The sequence below is a fragment of the Xiphophorus hellerii genome, chromosome 22 (genome assembly GCF_003331165.1).
Source record: "Xiphophorus hellerii strain 12219 chromosome 22, Xiphophorus_hellerii-4.1, whole genome shotgun sequence".
Classification (NCBI taxonomy): domain Eukaryota; kingdom Metazoa; phylum Chordata; class Actinopteri; order Cyprinodontiformes; family Poeciliidae; genus Xiphophorus; species Xiphophorus hellerii.
In genome coordinates this window covers 11,323,202-11,343,467 of record NC_045693.1, presented here as the reverse complement: position 1 = coordinate 11,343,467, position 20,266 = coordinate 11,323,202, and the positions used below count along the sequence as shown (strand labels likewise).

Here is a 20,266-nt window from a genome sequence, read left to right as displayed (position 1 = left end):
TATATTTTCACATTTTAGGGTCCTTTTACTTTCTTTACTAGAAACTTCACATGCAACAAATTAAAAAAGCAAAATGTGGGATTTTTAAAAACATATACCTGTGCATCCTTTTATTTAAAGTAGATAATTCATGAGATTATGTATCATCTCCTCTAAATATCACAATGATAAGCTACAACAATTAGTTTCAAATGAACAACATTCTTCATGAGAACAAAATTTATTTTTACAACACAGGATTGTTTTATAGACATTTTGTACATTACCATATTTACATTGAAACACATTTCTCAAAACTTCAACGAGTTTCACAGTTCAGGGAGGCTTATTGAATATGTTACTTACCGAAACATGTTTGGAGTTGACAGAAAAGTAATAAGCTGACCATGTGAAGCTAACACTGCTCATTTAAAGAACGAGGGAGGGGCTTGAGATGCAAACAGGAAGAACAGTTAGTGCTGGTGAACCTTCGTGAGATGTTTTTACAGCTGGATGAAATTTAGGCTCTAAATCATTTTAACAGGCATGAAGTGTCATCTGAACTGTGCTCCATCACATCTGATGCCCGATTTGCTCGACTCAAAGTATCCGTTGACAAAAGCGGCGTGTCCACCGTGGGAGAGCTCAGGGAGTTGTTAGCGGGGACCACCACTACGTAACGACCACTTCTAGCATCATCATCATCATCCTCATCCCTCTGCTGCCCATGAATGTCTGCTGTAACTACTGTGTTTTCTGCTGCCTCATGGCTGCAGAAAGGGGAGGAGCTTAACTCCAGCTCTTCTGTGGTCATTTCCTCCCGGTCAGGGTCCTCTTCAGGAAAGCTGGTGTTAATATAAATAATATCTTCCCTGCTAGAACACTCAGGAAGTTTTTCTGCAAGCTTTTCCAACATTTCCCGAAGTTGAGGAAACAGTGGCCTGTCCACCGGATCGGCTCTCCAGCACCTGTACATGATCTCATACCTAGATAAAAGTAAGAGAAAAAAAGAGACACAAATCATATACAATTTCATGTTTTAGTGAACCACAAGCACAACTGAAAACAATCTAAATAAAAAGTTAATATTGACTCTAATATATATATTTTTTTATAAAATGTTTGCTGGCCTGGATCCCCTAAAAAATCCTTTGTTAGTCAGTGGAAATTATGACAATAAAGATATCTAACATAGACCAGAAGTCATAGCTATTCTAACACACAAATATGCTTATATAAATCAAGGGTTGTTTTTAAACTTCGCCCTGTTTGTGGCCCTTGAATTAATTTTATGCGGGCTCTGCACATTTAATTTGTTGTTGAGCAGGTAAATGAAAAACACAATAAAATGTATTGTTTCTTTTAAATAAAATAAACAAAAACTTTTGGAGCATGCCAATACTACTGAAACACTCACAGTTCGTCCAAACAGTCAGGCGGCTGCTTCAGTCTGTGACCTTCAACAAGATAGTCGTAAATCTCATGGTTCTGGACTCCCGGGTATGGCGTCATGCCTCGCGTAGCAATTTCCCACATGGTAACACCAAATGCCCACTGCACACATTTTAAAAAGCAAAACATTATTTTTGATAACTGGGACCACAATATGATCTGATAAGCATAAAAACAGCATTATGCATAGACTGGTAAAAGCTGGACTGGATTATTCCCCACCAGGTTAATGTCCAGTTCTCAAATCGATCTGAATCAAATGGTTAAAGATCACCTCTTTGTAAAACATGCTGACGCTTTTTGATTCAGATGTATTGCAGCAAAGTTGCAGGGAGTGGCACTCGATAGCTGGAATGGCAGACCTTAGTTCCACTTTGATAAGTCTTCAAAACACATTTTATTCTTTGTGAAACTAGAGTGATATGATTTCCAAACATATCTCTAAGATCTCATCTTGTCTCATTCAAATACTGTATATCATTTTCTGAGTTGGAGGGATAAATTCATTCCAAGGTTGATTAGAAATTGGCCCCCACGTTATTTTCTTTGCCGTAGGTCTGATTATAATTGACAAAAGCTGCTGTTCTTTTGTATAAATCTTCTAGGTTTGTTTTTCTTTTAGGGCTTTTCTTAAATTTGACAAAATGCTAAAATAAAAATAAAAAACATGATATAATATTCTCAGCATGTGTCAGCAGTTCTTTTACCCTGACATAAAGGCATGTGAAACATAAGACAACTGACTATTCAGCCTTTATTTCTAAGGGAACTTGGAAGCTCTAATAAGCAAACCCACATTTCCTCATTGAGTTAGTTCTCTATTTAGCTGCTATCTGGTGATTTTCAGGGAACATTGTTAGATCCACATTACACTTACAACATCACTCTTTACAGTAAAAACTCTGTCTGCCAGACTTTCCACTGCAATCCACTTCACAGGCATTTTGGCTATCCTGCCCTGCCTGTAGTAATCCCCGCTGTAGATCTTCTTCGATAACCCAAAATCAGCGACACACACCGACAGGTCATCACGCAGCCTGCAAGACAAGTAAAGAATAAGTCAAATAAACCTCTTGAGTAATGAAGATTTTTCTTTGAAAGCAAATTTCACAGAAATAAACCTACATGCAGTTACGAGCCGCCAGATCTCGATGCAGAAAATTACGACCGCTGAGATACTCCATACCCAAAGCAATGTCAACCATGAACCTCAGGAGAGTCTGAGTTGGTAAGAACTGTGCACAAAAAGATAAAACGATAGAAAACGGTGTTGAAATAAAAACGCAATTCTAACCATATTGTGCATGTATTAAATGTTGGCTGAAATCTTACCCTGGGGCTCTCTTTCAGGCGTGAGCCCAACAAGAAACTATGAAGATCTCCATATTTCATAAATGGGAGGATGACCATCGGTTTGGGAAAATTTTCAGAGCCAACTTCCAAACACACACCTTAGAAGGACAAGTCGACACAGAAAATGTGCAAATAAGAACAGATAAAGGCAAGGAGAGCATTGAGATTCTACATAATTCAGTACTCATACCGAGCAGACAGATGACATTAGGATGGTTGAAATCTTTCATGCAAGCCGCCTCATTCAGGAACTCTTCAATTTCCCTTTGAGAGAAGCTGTCCACTGTTTTAAAAGAAGAGTTAAATATTTATTTTTCCTCTTTTTTTAAAGATGACAAATGTCTAAGTCTTTATATAATCATAAAGTTTACATTTCATTGTCTTCACAGCAACTTTTACAGATGTGCCATCTAAGCTTCTTAATCGTCCCTCGACAACCGAGCCAAATTCACCTGGAAAACAACAGAGCCCATTCATGAAGGCTGTACTGTGTAAGTAATGTGATATTAAATATCTTTAATTAAAGGGTCACCAGGAAGTATTCACGCCCTTGGGTTTTTCTACACATTTTTCTATTACAGACATCTTATCTGATCTTATCTGCAGATCCTCTAGAACAGGGGCGTCAAACTCAGTTACATTTTGGGCCAAATCAAAAATCTGAATGTTCTTAAAGGGCCGATTGTGCCACAATGTATTAAAACCCATTAAACTGTTAAAATATTAATAAACAGCTGTTTGTTTCAGCTTTAAATAAGTGTTTCTTAAAATTAAATAATACTAAACATCTTTTCACATTGATCAACCCTCCAGGATTGTGTGATTGTTTTTGTGTTTGTTTTTTTTTTTTAATAAATATTTGTAAGAAATTTTTACAATATTTGCATTAATGTAACTTTTTATTAATCACCTTATCAAATTTATCAAAAACCCAATGTCATCGACCAATTTTGAGAAAAAATTGCAGCAAAAAATAGAAGAAAAATGTGGGGAACTTTTGATTTTGTGTGAATTTTTTAAAAAACCGCAGGGACCTATTGATGTAATCTGGAGTCTTGTGGGCCACATAAAAAGATACGGCAGACCAGATTTGGCCCCTGGGGCTTGAGTTTGACACATGTGCTCTAGAAACTAGATGCACCTGAGCTCTATTATATTTGTCATAGCAAAGATTGTCTTACTTGGTTATTTAACTGTTTTAATGTTCATAAATTCACAGAACTGTCAGAGACCATGTTTCTGTTTTTCCCCTTTTAAGTTACTTTGTGTAGTGATATTATAGAAGGAAACAAAAACAGTGACATCATAAAATGTGAAACAACTGAAGAGCTGTGAATACTTTCTGGTGGACCTACACATCCCTGAAACGCTTCCCTCACCTTCTCCAAGAACTTTTCCTATTGAGAGCAAGTTCCTTTGGATCATGACATCCTGCAGTTTGGCCTGGAGTTCCTCGCTTATACCAAGATTCCCAACTGAACAAAAGAGGCGCAAAAAAAAATGTGTTTTTACATTGATATTGTTCTGAATACTTGCAGACATAAAAAAAAAGAAATCAATAAATTTTATTGATTTCAATTAAATATTTAAGAACATACAAGTGATTGCAACTGCATTGCGGCTGTATGATCTCTGGTTTGTGTACTGTATGATCGCATCTGACTTTTCTGCACTTCCAAACTCCAACCTGCAGAGGGCGACAGAAGAGGAAAAATATTTCCACTGACATCATTGGATTTTGAAAAAAAAAAAAACAACACACGCACACAAAAACTTGGCAGGATTCTTCACATCTAATGGTCAGTGTAGCAAGGAAGCAATCTGGGCAGTTTATTCCTTTGCGATATAGTGTTTTTTCTATCTGTGCAGCTGCCCGTGTCCTTTTCCTGAAACATAACCCTGAGTCATGACTTCCATATAAAATACACAGCTGCACCATTATTATCAGCATGCTGTGATGACTAACAGGAACTACATCCAGTTTAAAAAGATAAGCCTTAATCTATTAAATTTTTCCCATTCTTCATCTTAAAGAAATGTTATTCAAAATGAACTAAAATTAACTCAAACATAACACGCATAGGTGGCAACTTCTAAGGCTGAATAAGCAAAAGTAGGATTAAGCAAAAGTAGAAGATTCAGCATACCCAAAACAAGATCTGGGCGTCTTGTTCCGTACACAAAGTGTCCCCAAGATGATAATCAGCAGAAGAGAGATGGCACAAAACAGGCCCACCATAACCGAGACAGCGTGTGGGAGGCCTGTGTCTGGGGCGGAGGTAGGGATCACCCCTGAAGCTGAAATGAGAATATAACATTGAAAATTAAGATCAAACCTCTGAGAAAGAGATATTTGGTTGATTTATTTTAATATATAATAAAACAAAATCTAACCAAATCAGATTTTAGTTCTACTTATTTTGAGCTCCTTTCAGAATGAGCTGTTTTAGGGCCTCTTGTCACTTTAAATCCAATTAAGTTGCTGCTGGCCAAGTCCCCCAACTAAACGTCTATACTTGCATGTGAACATGGCTTCAAACAGATGAACAATCATACAACTGCCCATGTTCGAAAAGCAAAAGTAGAGCCTAAAGCACAGTCAACAAGAATGCAGCAAGTGGTTTCGACTGGTAAATCAACAACATAATATGTTTATTCCAGCAGCCATTGAACAGCAACTACAGCGGTGAAACCAGCTGATCAAATGTCCTGGAGCTCAGAATAGGTTGCTTGATGATGGGCTGTGTTTCAATGGGGTTGCTAAGTGGTGGGCAGTACCTGCTGATTTGTGACATTACAAAGATTTTTTAAATGAGTCAATTTCCAGACATAAAAAAATATTAACTTATTGCCAAAAACTGCCAGGGTGTTATTTTAAGTGCTTTGGGTGTTTTTAGAATTTGTAGAGACCCAAATGGAAAATGTGCAAAATGTGATTTTTACATAACTTTTACATTAACCACAACAGTTGACAGACAGCACAAATCTATCAGCAAAAAAACTGTTGGACATTGACAAGATGAGAAAATAAAAACAGCAGAGCTGCTTACTGTCCGAAGGTGGCACCGCGAACCGGAGTTCTGGGCTGACCATGCCGCTCCCTGCCTTCGTAAGCGCAGCGACCGACACGCGGTAGGTGGTGTTGAATTCTTTCACAGGTACTAAAGTAGTGGTGTTGTCAGTGTGCACCTAAAATAAAACAAAACAGCTATAATAAAGACCTGTACCACTCTTTAAAAAATATCTGGAAACAAAACATTGACTAAGTCAGCAGAACAAAGAGACAAAGCCACGTTTTAACGTAAATTAAACTAAAATAAAAACATAATACATCATAGAAACTTTAACTTGTGGAGGTGTTTTGAAGCACTTCCAGTATGAAACCTTTTTGGAAAGTCCTGAGAAGTGTTCATGGGGGATTATTGTAAACCTCTTTCAAAAAGGGAAGGAAACTTATTCTCTGAAGTAGCTTGCGCTGAATGTGAAGAAGCATGTGACGGACACGGCTCTAAATTTCACAACACCGCATGGTGCCATCTGGAGGTGGTTTGCTTTCCCAAAGTGCTGACGAAGGACACTGAACCCAAGATTGAGAGCCAACATGTTTGTGACATCTAATGGAGGAAAACATGCAAATAAACATTCATGCAGCATCAAACTATCAGAAGAGGTGTTGTTTCATCTGAAACAACAAGTGTATTTACTTACACTGAGAAAAAGATCGTAACCTTTCTTCCTCATTAAATCAGACTAAACTTTTCCTGCTTTAGGTTAGTATTACCAAAATTAGTTATAAAGGATAAATGTCAGGGAGATATTTTATCACCTTATTTATTTCCACATGTTTACATAAACAGGATTTAAACAATGAATGGGTTTTGGAGTAAAATGTGTCTTTAAACTTTGCTAAAAATTGCAAGAAATGGTCATTTTCTGCAATGAAGTCAGTGCTGTACTGACATGAGCGGAAACGCTACTCGGCAAGGAAGAAAACATTAGACAAAAGCAACATAAAAACCCAGATTACATGTAAATGCACTCAATGATACAGACTTTAATTTTTGAGGCAGCTCTTGTGGTCTGATGATACTAAAAATGAAGTGGTTGGTCTTTATGGCCATTGCGACATTTGGAGAAACCAAGGTTCCGAATATCATGTGTAGATGTTTTGCTGCAGGAGGGGCTGGTGCATTTCACAAAATAGATGGTGTAATGTTGAAAGGATATCATGTGAATATGTTGAAGAAAAACATCAGCCAGGAATTTACAGGCTGGACATTAATGGATCTCAATGGACATTTGACTGAAGTCCTACAATTTAGAAAAGGCTGTTTCATCTTGGATGGAATTTTTAAAAACTCCCTCACTAATTATTTTAACACTTTGTAAGTAGAAATAATTTGACAATTCATCTAAACCTGGAAAACATTTTGTTAATTTAATATCTAGGTATGTGGTAATGCAGTTTATGTAAATATCAGGTTCAACCTCATCTCCCCTATGAAACTCTCCTATCAAAACTTCCCCACCTCAATGGTTCCCATCTAGCCAGATAACTGAGAATTAAAAAAAGGTGCAGTAATGCCTTTCATACATGATATTTAGCGCATAAAGGTACACTCTTGTATTCATACTTCTTTCAGTTAGATGACTCAGTATTGAGTGGAGACAAACACTGATATCCAGTGTGAAAACTGAAAAGCTGTCAACTTCCTTTGACTTCCAACCATCGGGGAAAGACAGGAAACAGTATTGTGCTACAGTGCCCTTTTACACACAAGTATGACTGCTTATGCACAAGTGTTAGAGTTTGAACAATAGATGGTGTAATTTTAGCTAACAGGAAGAATTACTATGAATAAGATTCTGACTCAGATTCAGATTTATTTGTTTTCGCTGTATGAATTAAACATATAATGAAACTAAAACCAATCTTAAGGCTGGCCTTGGAATAATAAATGATGACATTTCTTAGCTTTTGCAATTATTGGGAGAAGTGGGAAAAAAATACCCTAAGTTGAACTCTTGATGACAAGAAATGAGGAAGTTGACTGTTTCACAAGTCAGGACAAAGGAAGGATCAATCAGTTTTCACTATGTCACACTCCTTTACATGTTTGTACATTTAGTCATCTTAAAACAATGTAAAGTCAGGTAAAAAATATTTGCTCCCTTTTTTTTCTTAAATGTTTCAGGCTCTCACATTATTTTTATATCACAGTTAATACAAATTGGAGTGTTCAAATGACCATTTCATTTATTGGGGAAAAAACTATCCAAACCAGCCTGACCATATGGGGAAAAGTAACCATAATCCTTTGCTAAATCATTAATCAACTGGGATTAAACACATAGATGAGTTTGTTTTCACTTGCAACTAGCAGGTCTGATTACAACCACACATAGAATCTAAATAGAGCCTGTCTGACAACATGAAGTAGGATAAAATGTCAAACTCACTCACATTTGTTAGTGAGGAAAATGATTCAAAGCCATTACTAAGGCTTTGGGACTCCAGTAAACCAAAGTTGGAGCCATTATCCCCAAATGGAAAACAAGTGGAACAGTAGGGAATTACATTTTTTTTTTTCAAACAACCCTGACAAAATAAAGAAAAAACAGGCTTTCTGAAGCATTAACTTTAATTGAACTTGTTCATTACTCGATGTTCCTGCTAGTTTCCATGCACTTATTGGCTTAGTGGACAAATGAGCTACATGAGTTGATGCGAGAACAAAGTCGGATCTAACCAACCTTTCTCTGCTTTTTATAGAGGACAAAACTTCAGGCTCCATGGCAAGTTCTGTGTGTATTATATGCTGCCTCCTGAGTACTTTCAACAGGAACCTCATTTACAGTGTTCTGCTTTCCATTTGCAGCTGTGAGATCACATCTGCGGCAATAAAGAACAGCTGCTATCGTACAAATGAGGAACAACATCTGTTGCAGAGACTTGGAATTTGAACAAGTCATCTGCACTTTCTCCAGACAAAATAGCTTCAGTGACTCTCATCTTCTTTGAAACCGTCTTTATACTTTTGTGTTCGAACTTTTGAGGATGGATTCAATCTTGGATCTGTGGATCTGTCCTCAGGAAATATATAGGGAAAGGAATTTAAATAAAGCAAAAAGCTAAATTTATTTTACTCACCCTATCTTCATCTGTTCCGTGCTTAACAATAACTTCATAGCCTCGCAGGATGCCATTTATTTTGTCCTCTGGCGGAGGCTTCCACTTGATAACTAGCCATGACTCATTCAGCTGCACGGTCACATTTCTGGGGTAACTTGATGGCACTGAGGGCATGACAAGTAAAAAAAAATAAAGTGGTTAAGACAGCAGTAAAGCATCATAACAAAATTAATTGACTTCTTGCAGGGCTGAAGCTTAAGAATAAAACAAAACAAGATCCACATCGATCTTCCTGAAATGACTAAATTGTTTTGAATACAGTTTGTTATTTGGTGACTTCCAGGAATGTCCTATTAAGTCTTTCAACTACAATATTCCCTGCAGTGGCTTTAGGAAGGAAATTGAAAGGAGCTCCACCCAGTAAGAACTTTCTGTTTTGTCAGCCCCCTCCTATTTCCTGAGTGACCCATCAAGACAACAACGGATTTAGTGAATACCACGTTTTTCTGAATTCACTTGTGGTAATTCCACAAGTAGTAGTTGTGTAAGTTATGAATACTCCAGTAAGCAGGAGGCTTACACTGATCACATTTGGAATGGGAAGCTGGTTAATTACACAGTGTTGCAATTCCTAAAACCCAAAGAGGAACGATGAGATAAGGCAGAAACATCTGAGGGTATGGAGAGCAAATACATGAACAGTGTCAAATTATAATCAGTTTCCTTGAAGATGTGAGGGATCCAAATTGAATTTTTCTCATTTGTAATCCATTTCAGCCTTGATTTGAGTCAACTTGCGAGGAAAATATCGGATTATATTGTTTCTGAAATGATTATTTTAGTAATAGATTATTCTGACAATCTATTACAAAAATTGGAACATACTGCTGATTTTCTGCAGAAATACATTAAGCATATAAATAAACAAATAATTAAATTCCTTTTTAAAATAAAATAAGTTTTTGTTGCCTAAAATGCAGTAACATAAAACTCCTTTAGCTAAAACTATGCCACTTGAAGAGCTCTGATTTGCAGACAAACATTTGTTTTTTTATCTTAAATACAAAATGTATATATTTTTGTGCAGCTTTGGCTTAATTACTGCTGTTGTTCTTTCACTGATTAGTCTTTTTTTTTTCATTAACTAGAGTCTGTATATTCTAGGGAGCAATTAATCGATTACTTAATTAGTTGACTATTATTTCAATAACTGATTCATCATGATTAACCTGACTGTTTCAGTCCCAGCTGAACTCATGACACACCTCCCTCTGTGGTGCTGTTCTGGATCCACATGGAGAGCGGAGACGCTCCCAGCTCGTTGCTACAGGAAACACTCATGTTGTACCACGTCATAGCCTTCAGCCCGGAGACTTCACAAGGGAAAGGCGGCACTGTGACGTTATCGAGCCTGGTTATGGTCACCTCCCCTTTCCTCTGACTCATCTCTTTGACCTTGGATGGAGCAGAGATCAGGTGAGCAATCAAAAACTGTAGCAGCATTTTCTCCACGTGTGGGACTTACCCTGACATGACAACTGGTTATAGAAGAGAAGCCGTCGTGTCCAGGGATCCAGCTCAGCATCAGCTTATTGGACTCTTTAGCCGTCACCGTAAGATTAGTCACAGGACTGGGAAGAACTAAAGTAACACCAATAAAAGTGATTAAAATCCACACAAGGAGCATCAAAAACATCCCTAAAAAGCTCTACCTTTTACCTTTGATGTTAATAGTTGCTACTCTGGATGTAGAGACTCCCTTTGCGTTGTGAGCTTCGCAGCTGTACTGGTTTTTCTTGTCCACACCTGCAAATGGAAGAGTAAAGTCAACAAAGTTGCAGAATTCAGGTAGTATTTTCTTACAATGGTGTGAAAAACCCTGGAGTAAGAACAAACGGGAAACATTGTCTCTACTCTAGATTTTGGCCAACAAGTGAAATTCTCTTGGAAGCAGACAACAGCCAGATCTTTCCACTCTGAAGCGGCTCTTTTTTTTTCTTGGATGCGCAATTATTCTCTTTCAACAACCACATATCTGCCCAGCCAGGCGAGGCTAGATTAGGACTCTGAAATAATGTCCCTTTTGTGCTGTATTTTCCAGCACTTACGTCTCGGAAACGCTGTCACAAAACTCATCCCAGAGCACCCTGAAAACACCGGGAAAACGACTGAAATTGTGCACCTAACCTTCCTTTTGTAAAACAGATTGATGCATCAGTGTAAATGTATTAGATATCAATTGTTTTGAATGCAAGAACACCCATCTGGACATTCACTTCAACCTTGAACTGTGGACCAATCTTTCACGCTAATCAATCAGTATAAAGTAGCATTTAAATGTGAAGCAGGAAAAGAATTATACATAGCTTTCAAATATTTCACAACTGACAAAGTTTGCTGTGCTTTTACTCGGAGGACTAAATAAAATTAGCAGGAATAAAGCTGTTCTGTGTTTTCATAAATCGCAGGACACTCCTTGAAGACCTGCTAGATCAAAACATGCTCAGCATTTTGGAATGTGTGGGTCAAAGTTCAAGCCTAAATGTCTGTATTCAGTCTGACTGAGCTTGAGAATAGGAAACATTTCAGGATCTAGACGTGTAAATCTGATAAAGAGATACACAAAAAGTCTTGCAACTGTAATTACAGCCAAAGGTGTTTCTATAAAATATCGACTCACGTGGGATGAATACAAATGAAAACAAAAAGGCTTGTTTTTAGTCACGTATTTAATGTAAAAAGGAAATGTATCAGGGTCATGTCTTGTCATTTCTGCTTTCACTGTACTCTAGAAGTGAATCAAAACAAAAGCAGTAATACACAGACAAAAACATATACGTCTCTGGGTTTTTCCTCATAAGGAAACTGGGACGCGGATCAGAATGAGCCAGAATAGCTAAACAGTGCGATGTGGATGTGAAACACGCATCCGGCACCCTCTAATTTTCAGGTTTGGGTTTCCTCCAGCTCCCCGAGCAGCTTGGGATGTCAGCTGTTTTTCCATTTTCTATTCAGGGAGCGAATACAGTCACAAACTACACAGCCAGATTACAACAGAGTCCATTCCCAGTGTTTCTACTTCTTTCTGTAATAAACCTTTAGAGCATTTTAATCTCAAATAACAGGTATGCTCAATTCTAACATAGCTAAAACTGCAAAGTAAAGTAGTTCAGACTTTACTCCTTACAATGGTAAAGCCTCCAGGTGAGAAAGGCTTCACATACATCTGAAGGGTAGAAACTTATTTTTAAATATGTAGTTTTCCACACAGATGGATTCTGCCATTCCTTTTAAACGCTCTGAAAACCGCGTCTTTCATTTTTAAGATGCTGGTTGAACTTTTTCTTTATCCTCTGAGGCACGTGTTGCTCTGAACATGATGCATTCGTTTTAATGTTCTACACTAGGGCTTAAAATATAGATTAGAAGTTCCCAAGCCTGGTTCTCTGGACCCGCTGTCCAGCATGTTTTAGGTGTTTCCCTGCTGCTGCACATCTGGCTTAAATGAAAGGGCAATTAGCAAGTTTCTGCAGCAATCATTGGCAAAGGAGGGAATGCAAACATTTAAATCAGGTGAAAACATCTAAAACATGCAGGACAGTAGGTCCCAATGCCCAGGGTTAGGGGCCACTGATACAAATTATTTAATGTAATTAGTATTATTTAGTTATTAAACATATTGCATTTTCTTGCACCCAAGAGTATACTTGCATAGCAGATTGCAGAAAAACACTTTCAATATTCATCTTTTGATTTTGAATTTTTTTTTTTTTTTAATTAATGCCAAATATGGAAAAGAAAACAAAAAATGCTTTCTGTAAATCATTTCATAAAACTAGAACAACCAGATCCTAAAATCACTAGGTCATCTTTTTTTGGTCACATGGCTCAGCCACAATCTTATATTCAAGGAAGTTTTCATTGTTTTGACATCAGAAACTCTCCAAATACCTGTAGGAACTGAAACACTCTGCTAGAACGGATTTATCTTGTCTTGATCTGTAGATTGTGGTGAAAAGCCTCCATATCTAACAAAACAGATGTTATGAATGGCAGTGAGCCTGCATTGCAATTCTAACTTTTTGAAATCATGCAAGTCATATTTCGCAACTGTATTAACAGCACTCTAATTACGTCAATAGACCAAATTTGTTTCTGATGAGAGGCCCTTAACCACTCATTATGTACAATGAAGTTGAGTTTGCAGCAAAGCTCGTTTGCCAGTATTTGGTCCTGCACAGAGCTCTGCCTGCAGCCTGCCAGCCTCTGTGTTCTGCCTCTCTTTACCGGGCAGTGGGCCGTCCTGTGAAAGGGGCCTTTGTCCGCAGATCCAACCTCCGAACAGCCAGGCCCCTTGCACATGCCGGACCAAAGCACAGCTCTAAACCTTTAACCCCTCAGCTTCTGGCAATGGTGGATCTGCTTCGCCCGTAGCAAACCACAGAGTAAGAGCCTATAGTTTAAATCTTATGCTTCTGATGATGTTTACTCTCAGAAGGGTTCATAAAGTCGGCATGTGTGTTGGGAAACTGAGACATTAAGATACCAGAAATGTCTGTATTCCTCTTCTTGTGTAACATTCGAGGACATTACTTTGTGTTGACAAGAGAGCAGGACACAACATCAGAGCAATGCAGATAACCGCAGCTTTTTAATGCAGCACAAGAGCAAAGCCGAGAGTCAACATACGGAAAACAATCAAAAATATATGCACAACATGAACCAAGGAAGTAAAAATTATCCATATGCAGTTTATCCCCAGCTGGGCTGATGTCATAACAAAGGTCATATTGCATCTCATGTAGAAACCAGCAGACTGTGGAAGCCAGTTTAGCCACAACAATATCCAATAAAGCTGCCTGAAACTTGTAAAGTGGCCCAGAAGTCACAGGCAGAGCGGTCATTTCGTTTGCTCTCTCAGCTCTGTTTTTCTTCAGGCAGATACTCTTCTGACCTTGACTGTGTCAAAGAATTCACGACTTTAAATCAGACTCAAAGAAAACTGTGGGATACAAAAAAATAAAAACATTCACTCAGTATGGTTGCTAACTTCAGTTATTATTAAATTCTTTTGATGCATTTTTGTGATATTTCAACTAAATTTGACAGGATGCATGTTAAAAAATGAATCTTAATATTTTTTATTACTTTTGTTTTGAACTCTCTTAGTCACACTTCTGCTTGTCTTTTCATTTCTTTTGAAATGTAGCGATAAATTCTGTAGCATACACTTCAGAAATGTCTTTTTTTTGCATTGTAATTATCATAAATTAAAGATTTTACTTAATTTCTACAGGAACATAGACTAAAATCTGCTATCAGTGCTTTTTCTATGGCTGTGTCTCTGGAACAGCTGTTTCAACCCACTGCTCCACACTTCAAGCCTTCAGTCTAACTCTGCTGCAACCAAATTGATCTGAGTGACTCCTCCGTATGTAATCTAGTGTTTCGCTGTTACTTAGCCATTAATTTAAACCTGGTTTATTAATGTGTTCTGGGGAAGGACTTGAGAAATCAGGTCTAATTTCCAGCTTAATATCAGACATTAAATGTTCCTTGACAGTTTTGAAGGTAAAAATGAACTCTCTCAAATCAATCAGACTCTTAAAACTAGAAAACAAGAATGAATGCAAAAGTGAAAAAAGCTGACTTAGATCTGATGATGCAAATTAACTGCTTTGCTAAAGTGGCTTCCCCAAATCATGCAAGCAGTGGCAGGAAGAAAACCATCGCTGAAACAAAGGCACAGGTCATGTGAGGGACAAAAATACCTGCCGTCAGATAAGACCAAAACCGAAATTTCTGGCTTTAATGCAGAAGTTGAGGTGGAATGTGGTGAAATACCAACATTCCACATCATATTGAAAGCAGCATGCACTCTGTGACACTTGACGGTGGCAGCATCATGCAGTGAGAATGTTTTTTTTCAGCAATAAAAGTGAAGCTGGACAGAGCTGATGGGAAGAATACATGGCAATCAGAGGTCCTTTTAATTATCACTGCATTTAGATCAACACATATTCATGTTAGAATGGTCTAGTCCAAGTTCAGCTCAAAATTCAATTGAGAATCAATGGAAAAAAACTGAAAATCTTTGTTCACAGATGGTCTCCATTAAAATTCAACCAAGCTAATTTGTGAAGAAGAATGGTCAAACTTTTTATTTCTAGATGTGCAAAGGTGGTAGAGACCCCGAAAAGCTTCATCTGGTTCTTCAAAGTATTTACTCAAGGCAGCTGAATGCAAGTCTACGTAAAAGCTTAAAACTATGCCTGTTACACTTTTCAGATACACATATGTCAAAATATTTGAAAAGCGCATCTTACTTGCTCTTCAGATCTACTACAGCTGTTTTTCCATTACAAATGTGTGCAAATATTTGTCAATATTCCGCTAATGCCAAAAAAACAAAAATTTTGCAACGGCAGAGTCCATTAAATGAGAAACAAAATTAAAATCACACACAAATACGTTTGTTCACGCAATAAGTTATTCAAAGTAATGGTCAGCAAGAGATGTAAACAGTTACATGAGATATATTCAGATTTCGGCCGTGCGCTCATCATCTATCAGCCATCAGAGGAGACGTTGGCGACTTATTAAAGCATTGCAGCAACAAACCCCTCATACTTTGGAGCAAATTTCCATTTAGCAAAATGACTTCCATAATTTACATTTTGGAGAATTTTATGGTAAATGGGAATGCAGCTAGTGTTGACGTATCACTGCAGTGCCCAAATCTAGGCCTCAAAAGACACCATACTGTAACCTTTGGATGCATCTCTTGTCCAACACGCCTGAATCAAATGATCAGCAGGTGATTCAGCTCTGCAGAGGCCTGGTGACGAACAATTCAAAGATAAAGTTCTATAAGTTACAAGACTAAAATCCCAGTAAAATGCACTGAAAGTTGTAGTATTCCCAGGAAGATTACCAGTGTATCATAACACCCTGAGAAATGTTGGGGGGATGAAGAGAAACCAGTTAAACACAAAAAACCTCAAACTGTGATGAATGACTTGTTGAAGTTTCTTTGAAAGCAATTACAGTCGCATACCTTTGATGTCTTACTAGACGTTAAAAGGACAGGCTGTCGCCAACCCCAACACGCGCCTGTTAAAAACATGATAAACCTAGAAACTGACTGACTGAGTTGGTTTCGTGACACAAAGCAGGAAAAAACATCTAGCCAACAACATCTACCAGCTGCTGCATCTGAAAACTTCCTAATTAACAAGATGCCAAAACATTAAACTCCCCTCAAGGCTCAGGCAATTTCCGTGCCCTCTTCCCATTGAAAACTTTTGTCTTATTTACACGTTATTGCGCAAGTTTCCAATGTTGCTTCCATAAGCTAACCATGCACTGGCGTCAAGCACAGTCTCAGGAAGCTTTCAGGAAGTGTGCTATTCCAGCAATCAGCTCTTTGTCCAATGTTGCACTGGTTGAGCAGCATTACAAAAAGCGTCAACCGCATGTGAATGACCACTATTAACCGCGCTGCAGAGCAACGTGGTGAGGAATGTGACTGCCGTAAGCAAGGTGCAGCTGCTGAGGCAGCAGACACGAGGCAGAAGAGAAACCAAAGACGGGGTAGGGACGGCATGACTAAACACCGCTGTCCAGAAACGCTGAATATCTATATGTGCTGATGATTGAACTGTCTCTACACTGAGTTCCAGAGGGGGAAATATTAAAAGCAAAACTAGTTAAACGTCATTAAAGGATTTTACAGCTTGCTTTGGTTTAATTGCATCACAATCATAGAAACCAGGATGTCCTTTTAAAAAGTCATTTGGATTTTACTGGTTGGAAACCAACAAATAGAGGGTCATTAAAACACGCTTTCATTTAATTTATATGGACGGATCAGAGCTTCTACATAAATGCTGAATTTAAATGTTCTAATTTAAAAAAGAACAGTCAGGAAAGGGATAAATCACAATCTGTATTTTTTGACACATTCACAGAGTCACCAAGATATTCTGCTGTCCTATTAAACCTTTTATTAGATAGAATATAAAGAGAGCGGCTAGAACAGAAAGAGGCTGGTCATCACACAACTCAAATAAAAATAACTGCATGCTGATGAGGTTTACCTTCCACAGTTAACCTGCTGGGAGACTTTTCCTCTTCTTTTCCCTCAACAGGTTTTTCATCACTGAACCAGCGGATAGAAACCGGTTCTGGAGGTCCCTTTGCCACACAGGTCAGCGTGAAATTTGCATTCCTGGTCACATTCAGGTCCTCTGGTTCGTGTATAAATCCTGGCAGACCTGCAGGGGGGCGGAGGGGAGAGACGTGCAAAAATGGATCACACTGCAAAAATATAAAACCATAAAACATATCTTTGTGTTGATATATTTGTACACTTGAAGTAAAGTTATGCTGACACAGAAGCACCTGTTGTTACAATCTTATTAAAACCCACCTTCCACCCCTAGAACGATGGACTGAGACCTCCTTGTCTTATTGTTGACGCTCAGTGTGCAGTGGTACTCGCCAGCATCCACTCTCTGTACTTTTTTAATGCTGTAACGCAGCACATAGTGACATATTAATCTCCCTACTTGTCTCGTAATCCATTATTTTCGTCTTCCATCTCAGTGTAACATACATGATAGTGGAGATGAGAGTTGTGACTCCGTCTGTGAAGGTCTGGAGCTCGTTGATCGCCATGTGCTCGTCAGCGGACAGGTCCTTGTCGTTCTTCTTCCAGATGATGGAGGGGTCCAGCCTCGTATCGGGGATGTCAATGGAGCAGTTGAACTTAGCCTGGTGGCCCTCTGACAGCTCGATGGAGTGGATGGTGGGCTTGAACTGCAGCTGCCTGAGCTGATCTTCGCTCAGGTGAACTGGCGAAACGTGGCGTGGAATGACAATAGCCTCTGAGCTCCTAGTTGGTCGGTGAACGTTGGACTGTTGAACTGTGCACAGAGGATGAGATGTTAGGATGCTCTGAACCACGCAACATTAGCAGTAGACAGGAGAAAAATGCTGCTTTGCTGTGGTGCACATAATAAAATCTTATTGTACTAATATAATATACTCGTTTTTCTTTTGTTTTTATAGTTGTTGAAAAACACTTTATTTAATTCTATAAAACGTATATTTCTATTTTCTTCTCTTATTTTAATCTTGTTCTTTTTTATTCCCACCCGTATTTTGAATGTAGTGTATTGCGTAAATATTTACACTCCCTAAATTTGATCACATTCCAGCCAGAAACATCGACTTTCTGTGGCAGTTCAGCACAAAGCAGCTCATGTTTATAAAGTGAAATAATAATTATAGATGGTTGTCAAATATTTTTACAAATTAAAATCTGAAGCCCTCTAAAACATTACTGGTTGGGATCGTCATAAATCCAGACTTTATGAAAGAGCGGCAAGAAAAAACATTTATCGTGTGAAGTCTCATCTGCAGTTTGTAAAATGCAGATCCACATGTGTGGAGTGGTGAAAACGTGGAACAAGGTATTCTGATCAGATGGGATCAAATATTTACTTTCTGTCTTCCATTCAAAACGCTGTGTGACAGATATCCAAGATTGCACCCTAAACAACATGCTTATAGTGAAATACGGAGAAAGCAGCATCATGATGTGGTAATGCTGTGCTGGACACAAAAGTGACAAACGGATGGAGCTAAATGCAGGATAACAACACTAAACACAAAGCCAGAAATAAAATGGAATGGCTTGTGTCAAAGCTTTCATGTGTTAGAGTGGCCCAGTCAAAGTTCAGACTTAGATCCAATAGGTACACATTCACTCTACATCCAAAATGGCTGTGCTTAAAGAATGGGTCGAATATGCACAGTGTCAATTTATTTATTTATTTATTTTTATTTGTAGAAATTTCCCCTCATCTTTGCCATTATGAACTACACATAAAATCCCAATAAAGTATGTTAAAGTTTGTAGTTGTAATGTGACAAAAAGTAAAAAGCTTAAGGGCTTCACTGCTTTCCTAAGTACATATCTATACATAGTATTTAAAGTTTTTTCAGTCTAAAAGCTTGTAAAATCCAAAAGGTGATTTACTCATCTACCACAGCTTATGTCTTATCAGAAACTGACAATGTACTTTGTACTGCACTAACCTGTACAAACGGTGACAGGTAGCCTCCAAACCCAGACTAATCTAATCAATTAAGGCTTCCTGGAGGGCTTAAATGCTTTATATACACATTAAAATCTGAGTTTAATCGCACTTGAGCGGCAATGTCCAGCGAAGAGTCCTGCCTTTAGATTTAAATCAAGAGTAGATTACCTCTACGGCTACTTCAGGGTCCATGAAGTAGCTCAGGAAAACGTATTTTCCCCCAAAGAAAACAAACAACTTACCGCTGAGAGAGCTCCGCAGAAGACAGGCTGTGATCACCAGGAGAACAACAAGCCAGCCAGAGTTTAACATCTTTTCCATCAACAATATTTTTGGTAGCGCAGCGGCAACAGGCTGAGAAAAGTTGTCAAATACACGCAGACTGCGTTGGTTCAGCTCCGAGAAAGGACAACATCCCCCAGAGGAGGGGGTTCAACGCTGTCTGAGTGGAGCTGTTGACTGAAGGGCTGCATAGCTGGAGAGAAAAGTTCAGAGTTTGGGACGTCACCGCAGATGTGGCCCATAAAGGCGGGACTGAGGAGCCGCTGAACACAGTAGGAACTAAAAATAGTGAAGCTACACAGATTCCATCATTTTGTCCGTCAAAAGCTTTAATTTATACTTAATTTCAACTTTAGCTCCTTTATTACTGATACACTATCACCCTGACAGTTATTAAATACATTAAAGCCAATAAAACTCTGCGCTCAACTGCTCCACCATGTGGCCACTTTCAGATGACAACCTTGGTTTTTCCGTCTCCCCGCATTTAAATGTTTAAATGTCCCTCGCTGTCAGACTCTATGGACGTTCATCCGATTCTTATAAGTTGCTGACATTAAATGTATTTCAGTCTAAAGAACAGCTAAAACAAAACACACCACATTTTACAAATAAATGTCATTTTAAGCTTTGAAGAAGTAATAATGCATCATTAGCTTAATTTTTTTTAGAAGAAAACAATGTAATTCTTTCCCCTAAAAGAGATTATTTTCGTCTAAAACAAATTTTGGAAAGAAGAGGTGGTGATTTTCCCCCATAAAGTAATTTTTATTTGCGTAATTATTGTCACGTTAAAACAAGCCTTATTATCAGCAGTGGCGCATTTGCATTTAGCTCACCTGAGTCAGTAATTTGGAGAATCACATTTTGTTCAAGAGCAGCAAGTCTTTCAAAACTTTGAAAGACTTGCTGCTCAAGTCTTTCAAAGTTTTTCAAAGAGACAAGTCTTTCAAAACTTTGA

General features: G+C 38.2%; 1 protein-coding gene across 1 annotated transcript; it reads right to left on the bottom strand.

Moving 5' to 3' along the window:
* Window positions 1-201: 201 nt before the first annotated feature.
* Window positions 202-19,344, bottom strand: mertka (c-mer proto-oncogene tyrosine kinase a). Its single transcript, XM_032553938.1, has 19 exons — window positions 19,266-19,344; window positions 17,535-17,844; window positions 17,349-17,449; window positions 17,017-17,193; window positions 10,637-10,723; window positions 10,443-10,558; window positions 10,183-10,372; window positions 8,936-9,081; window positions 5,835-5,973; window positions 4,932-5,082; window positions 4,383-4,471; window positions 4,164-4,259; window positions 3,156-3,236; window positions 2,975-3,067; window positions 2,764-2,882; window positions 2,557-2,666; window positions 2,309-2,468; window positions 1,397-1,533; window positions 202-965 (listed from the first exon to the last, which is right to left on the bottom strand). The coding sequence occupies exons 1-19, from the start codon at window positions 19,342-19,344 to the stop codon at window positions 512-514; spliced, it is 2,835 nt and encodes a 944-aa protein (XP_032409829.1). The 3' UTR covers window positions 202-511.
* Between the last annotated feature and the right edge of the window lie 922 nt (window positions 19,345-20,266).

Bases quoted from the DNA above. Each gene is read 5' to 3' on its own strand.
- mertka (XM_032553938.1), bottom strand. From the start codon at position 19,344: ATGGAAAAGATGTTAAACTCTGGCTGGCTTGTTGTTCTCCTGGTGATC. The intron at 2,883-2,974 runs GTATGAGTACTG...TGTCCTTCTAAG, and splicing joins TAATGTCATCTGTCTGCTCG to GTGTGTGTTTGGAAGTTGGC. The intron at 2,469-2,556 runs GTAGGTTTATTT...CTTGTCTTGCAG, and splicing joins CTGGCGGCTCGTAACTGCAT to GCTGCGTGATGACCTGTCGG.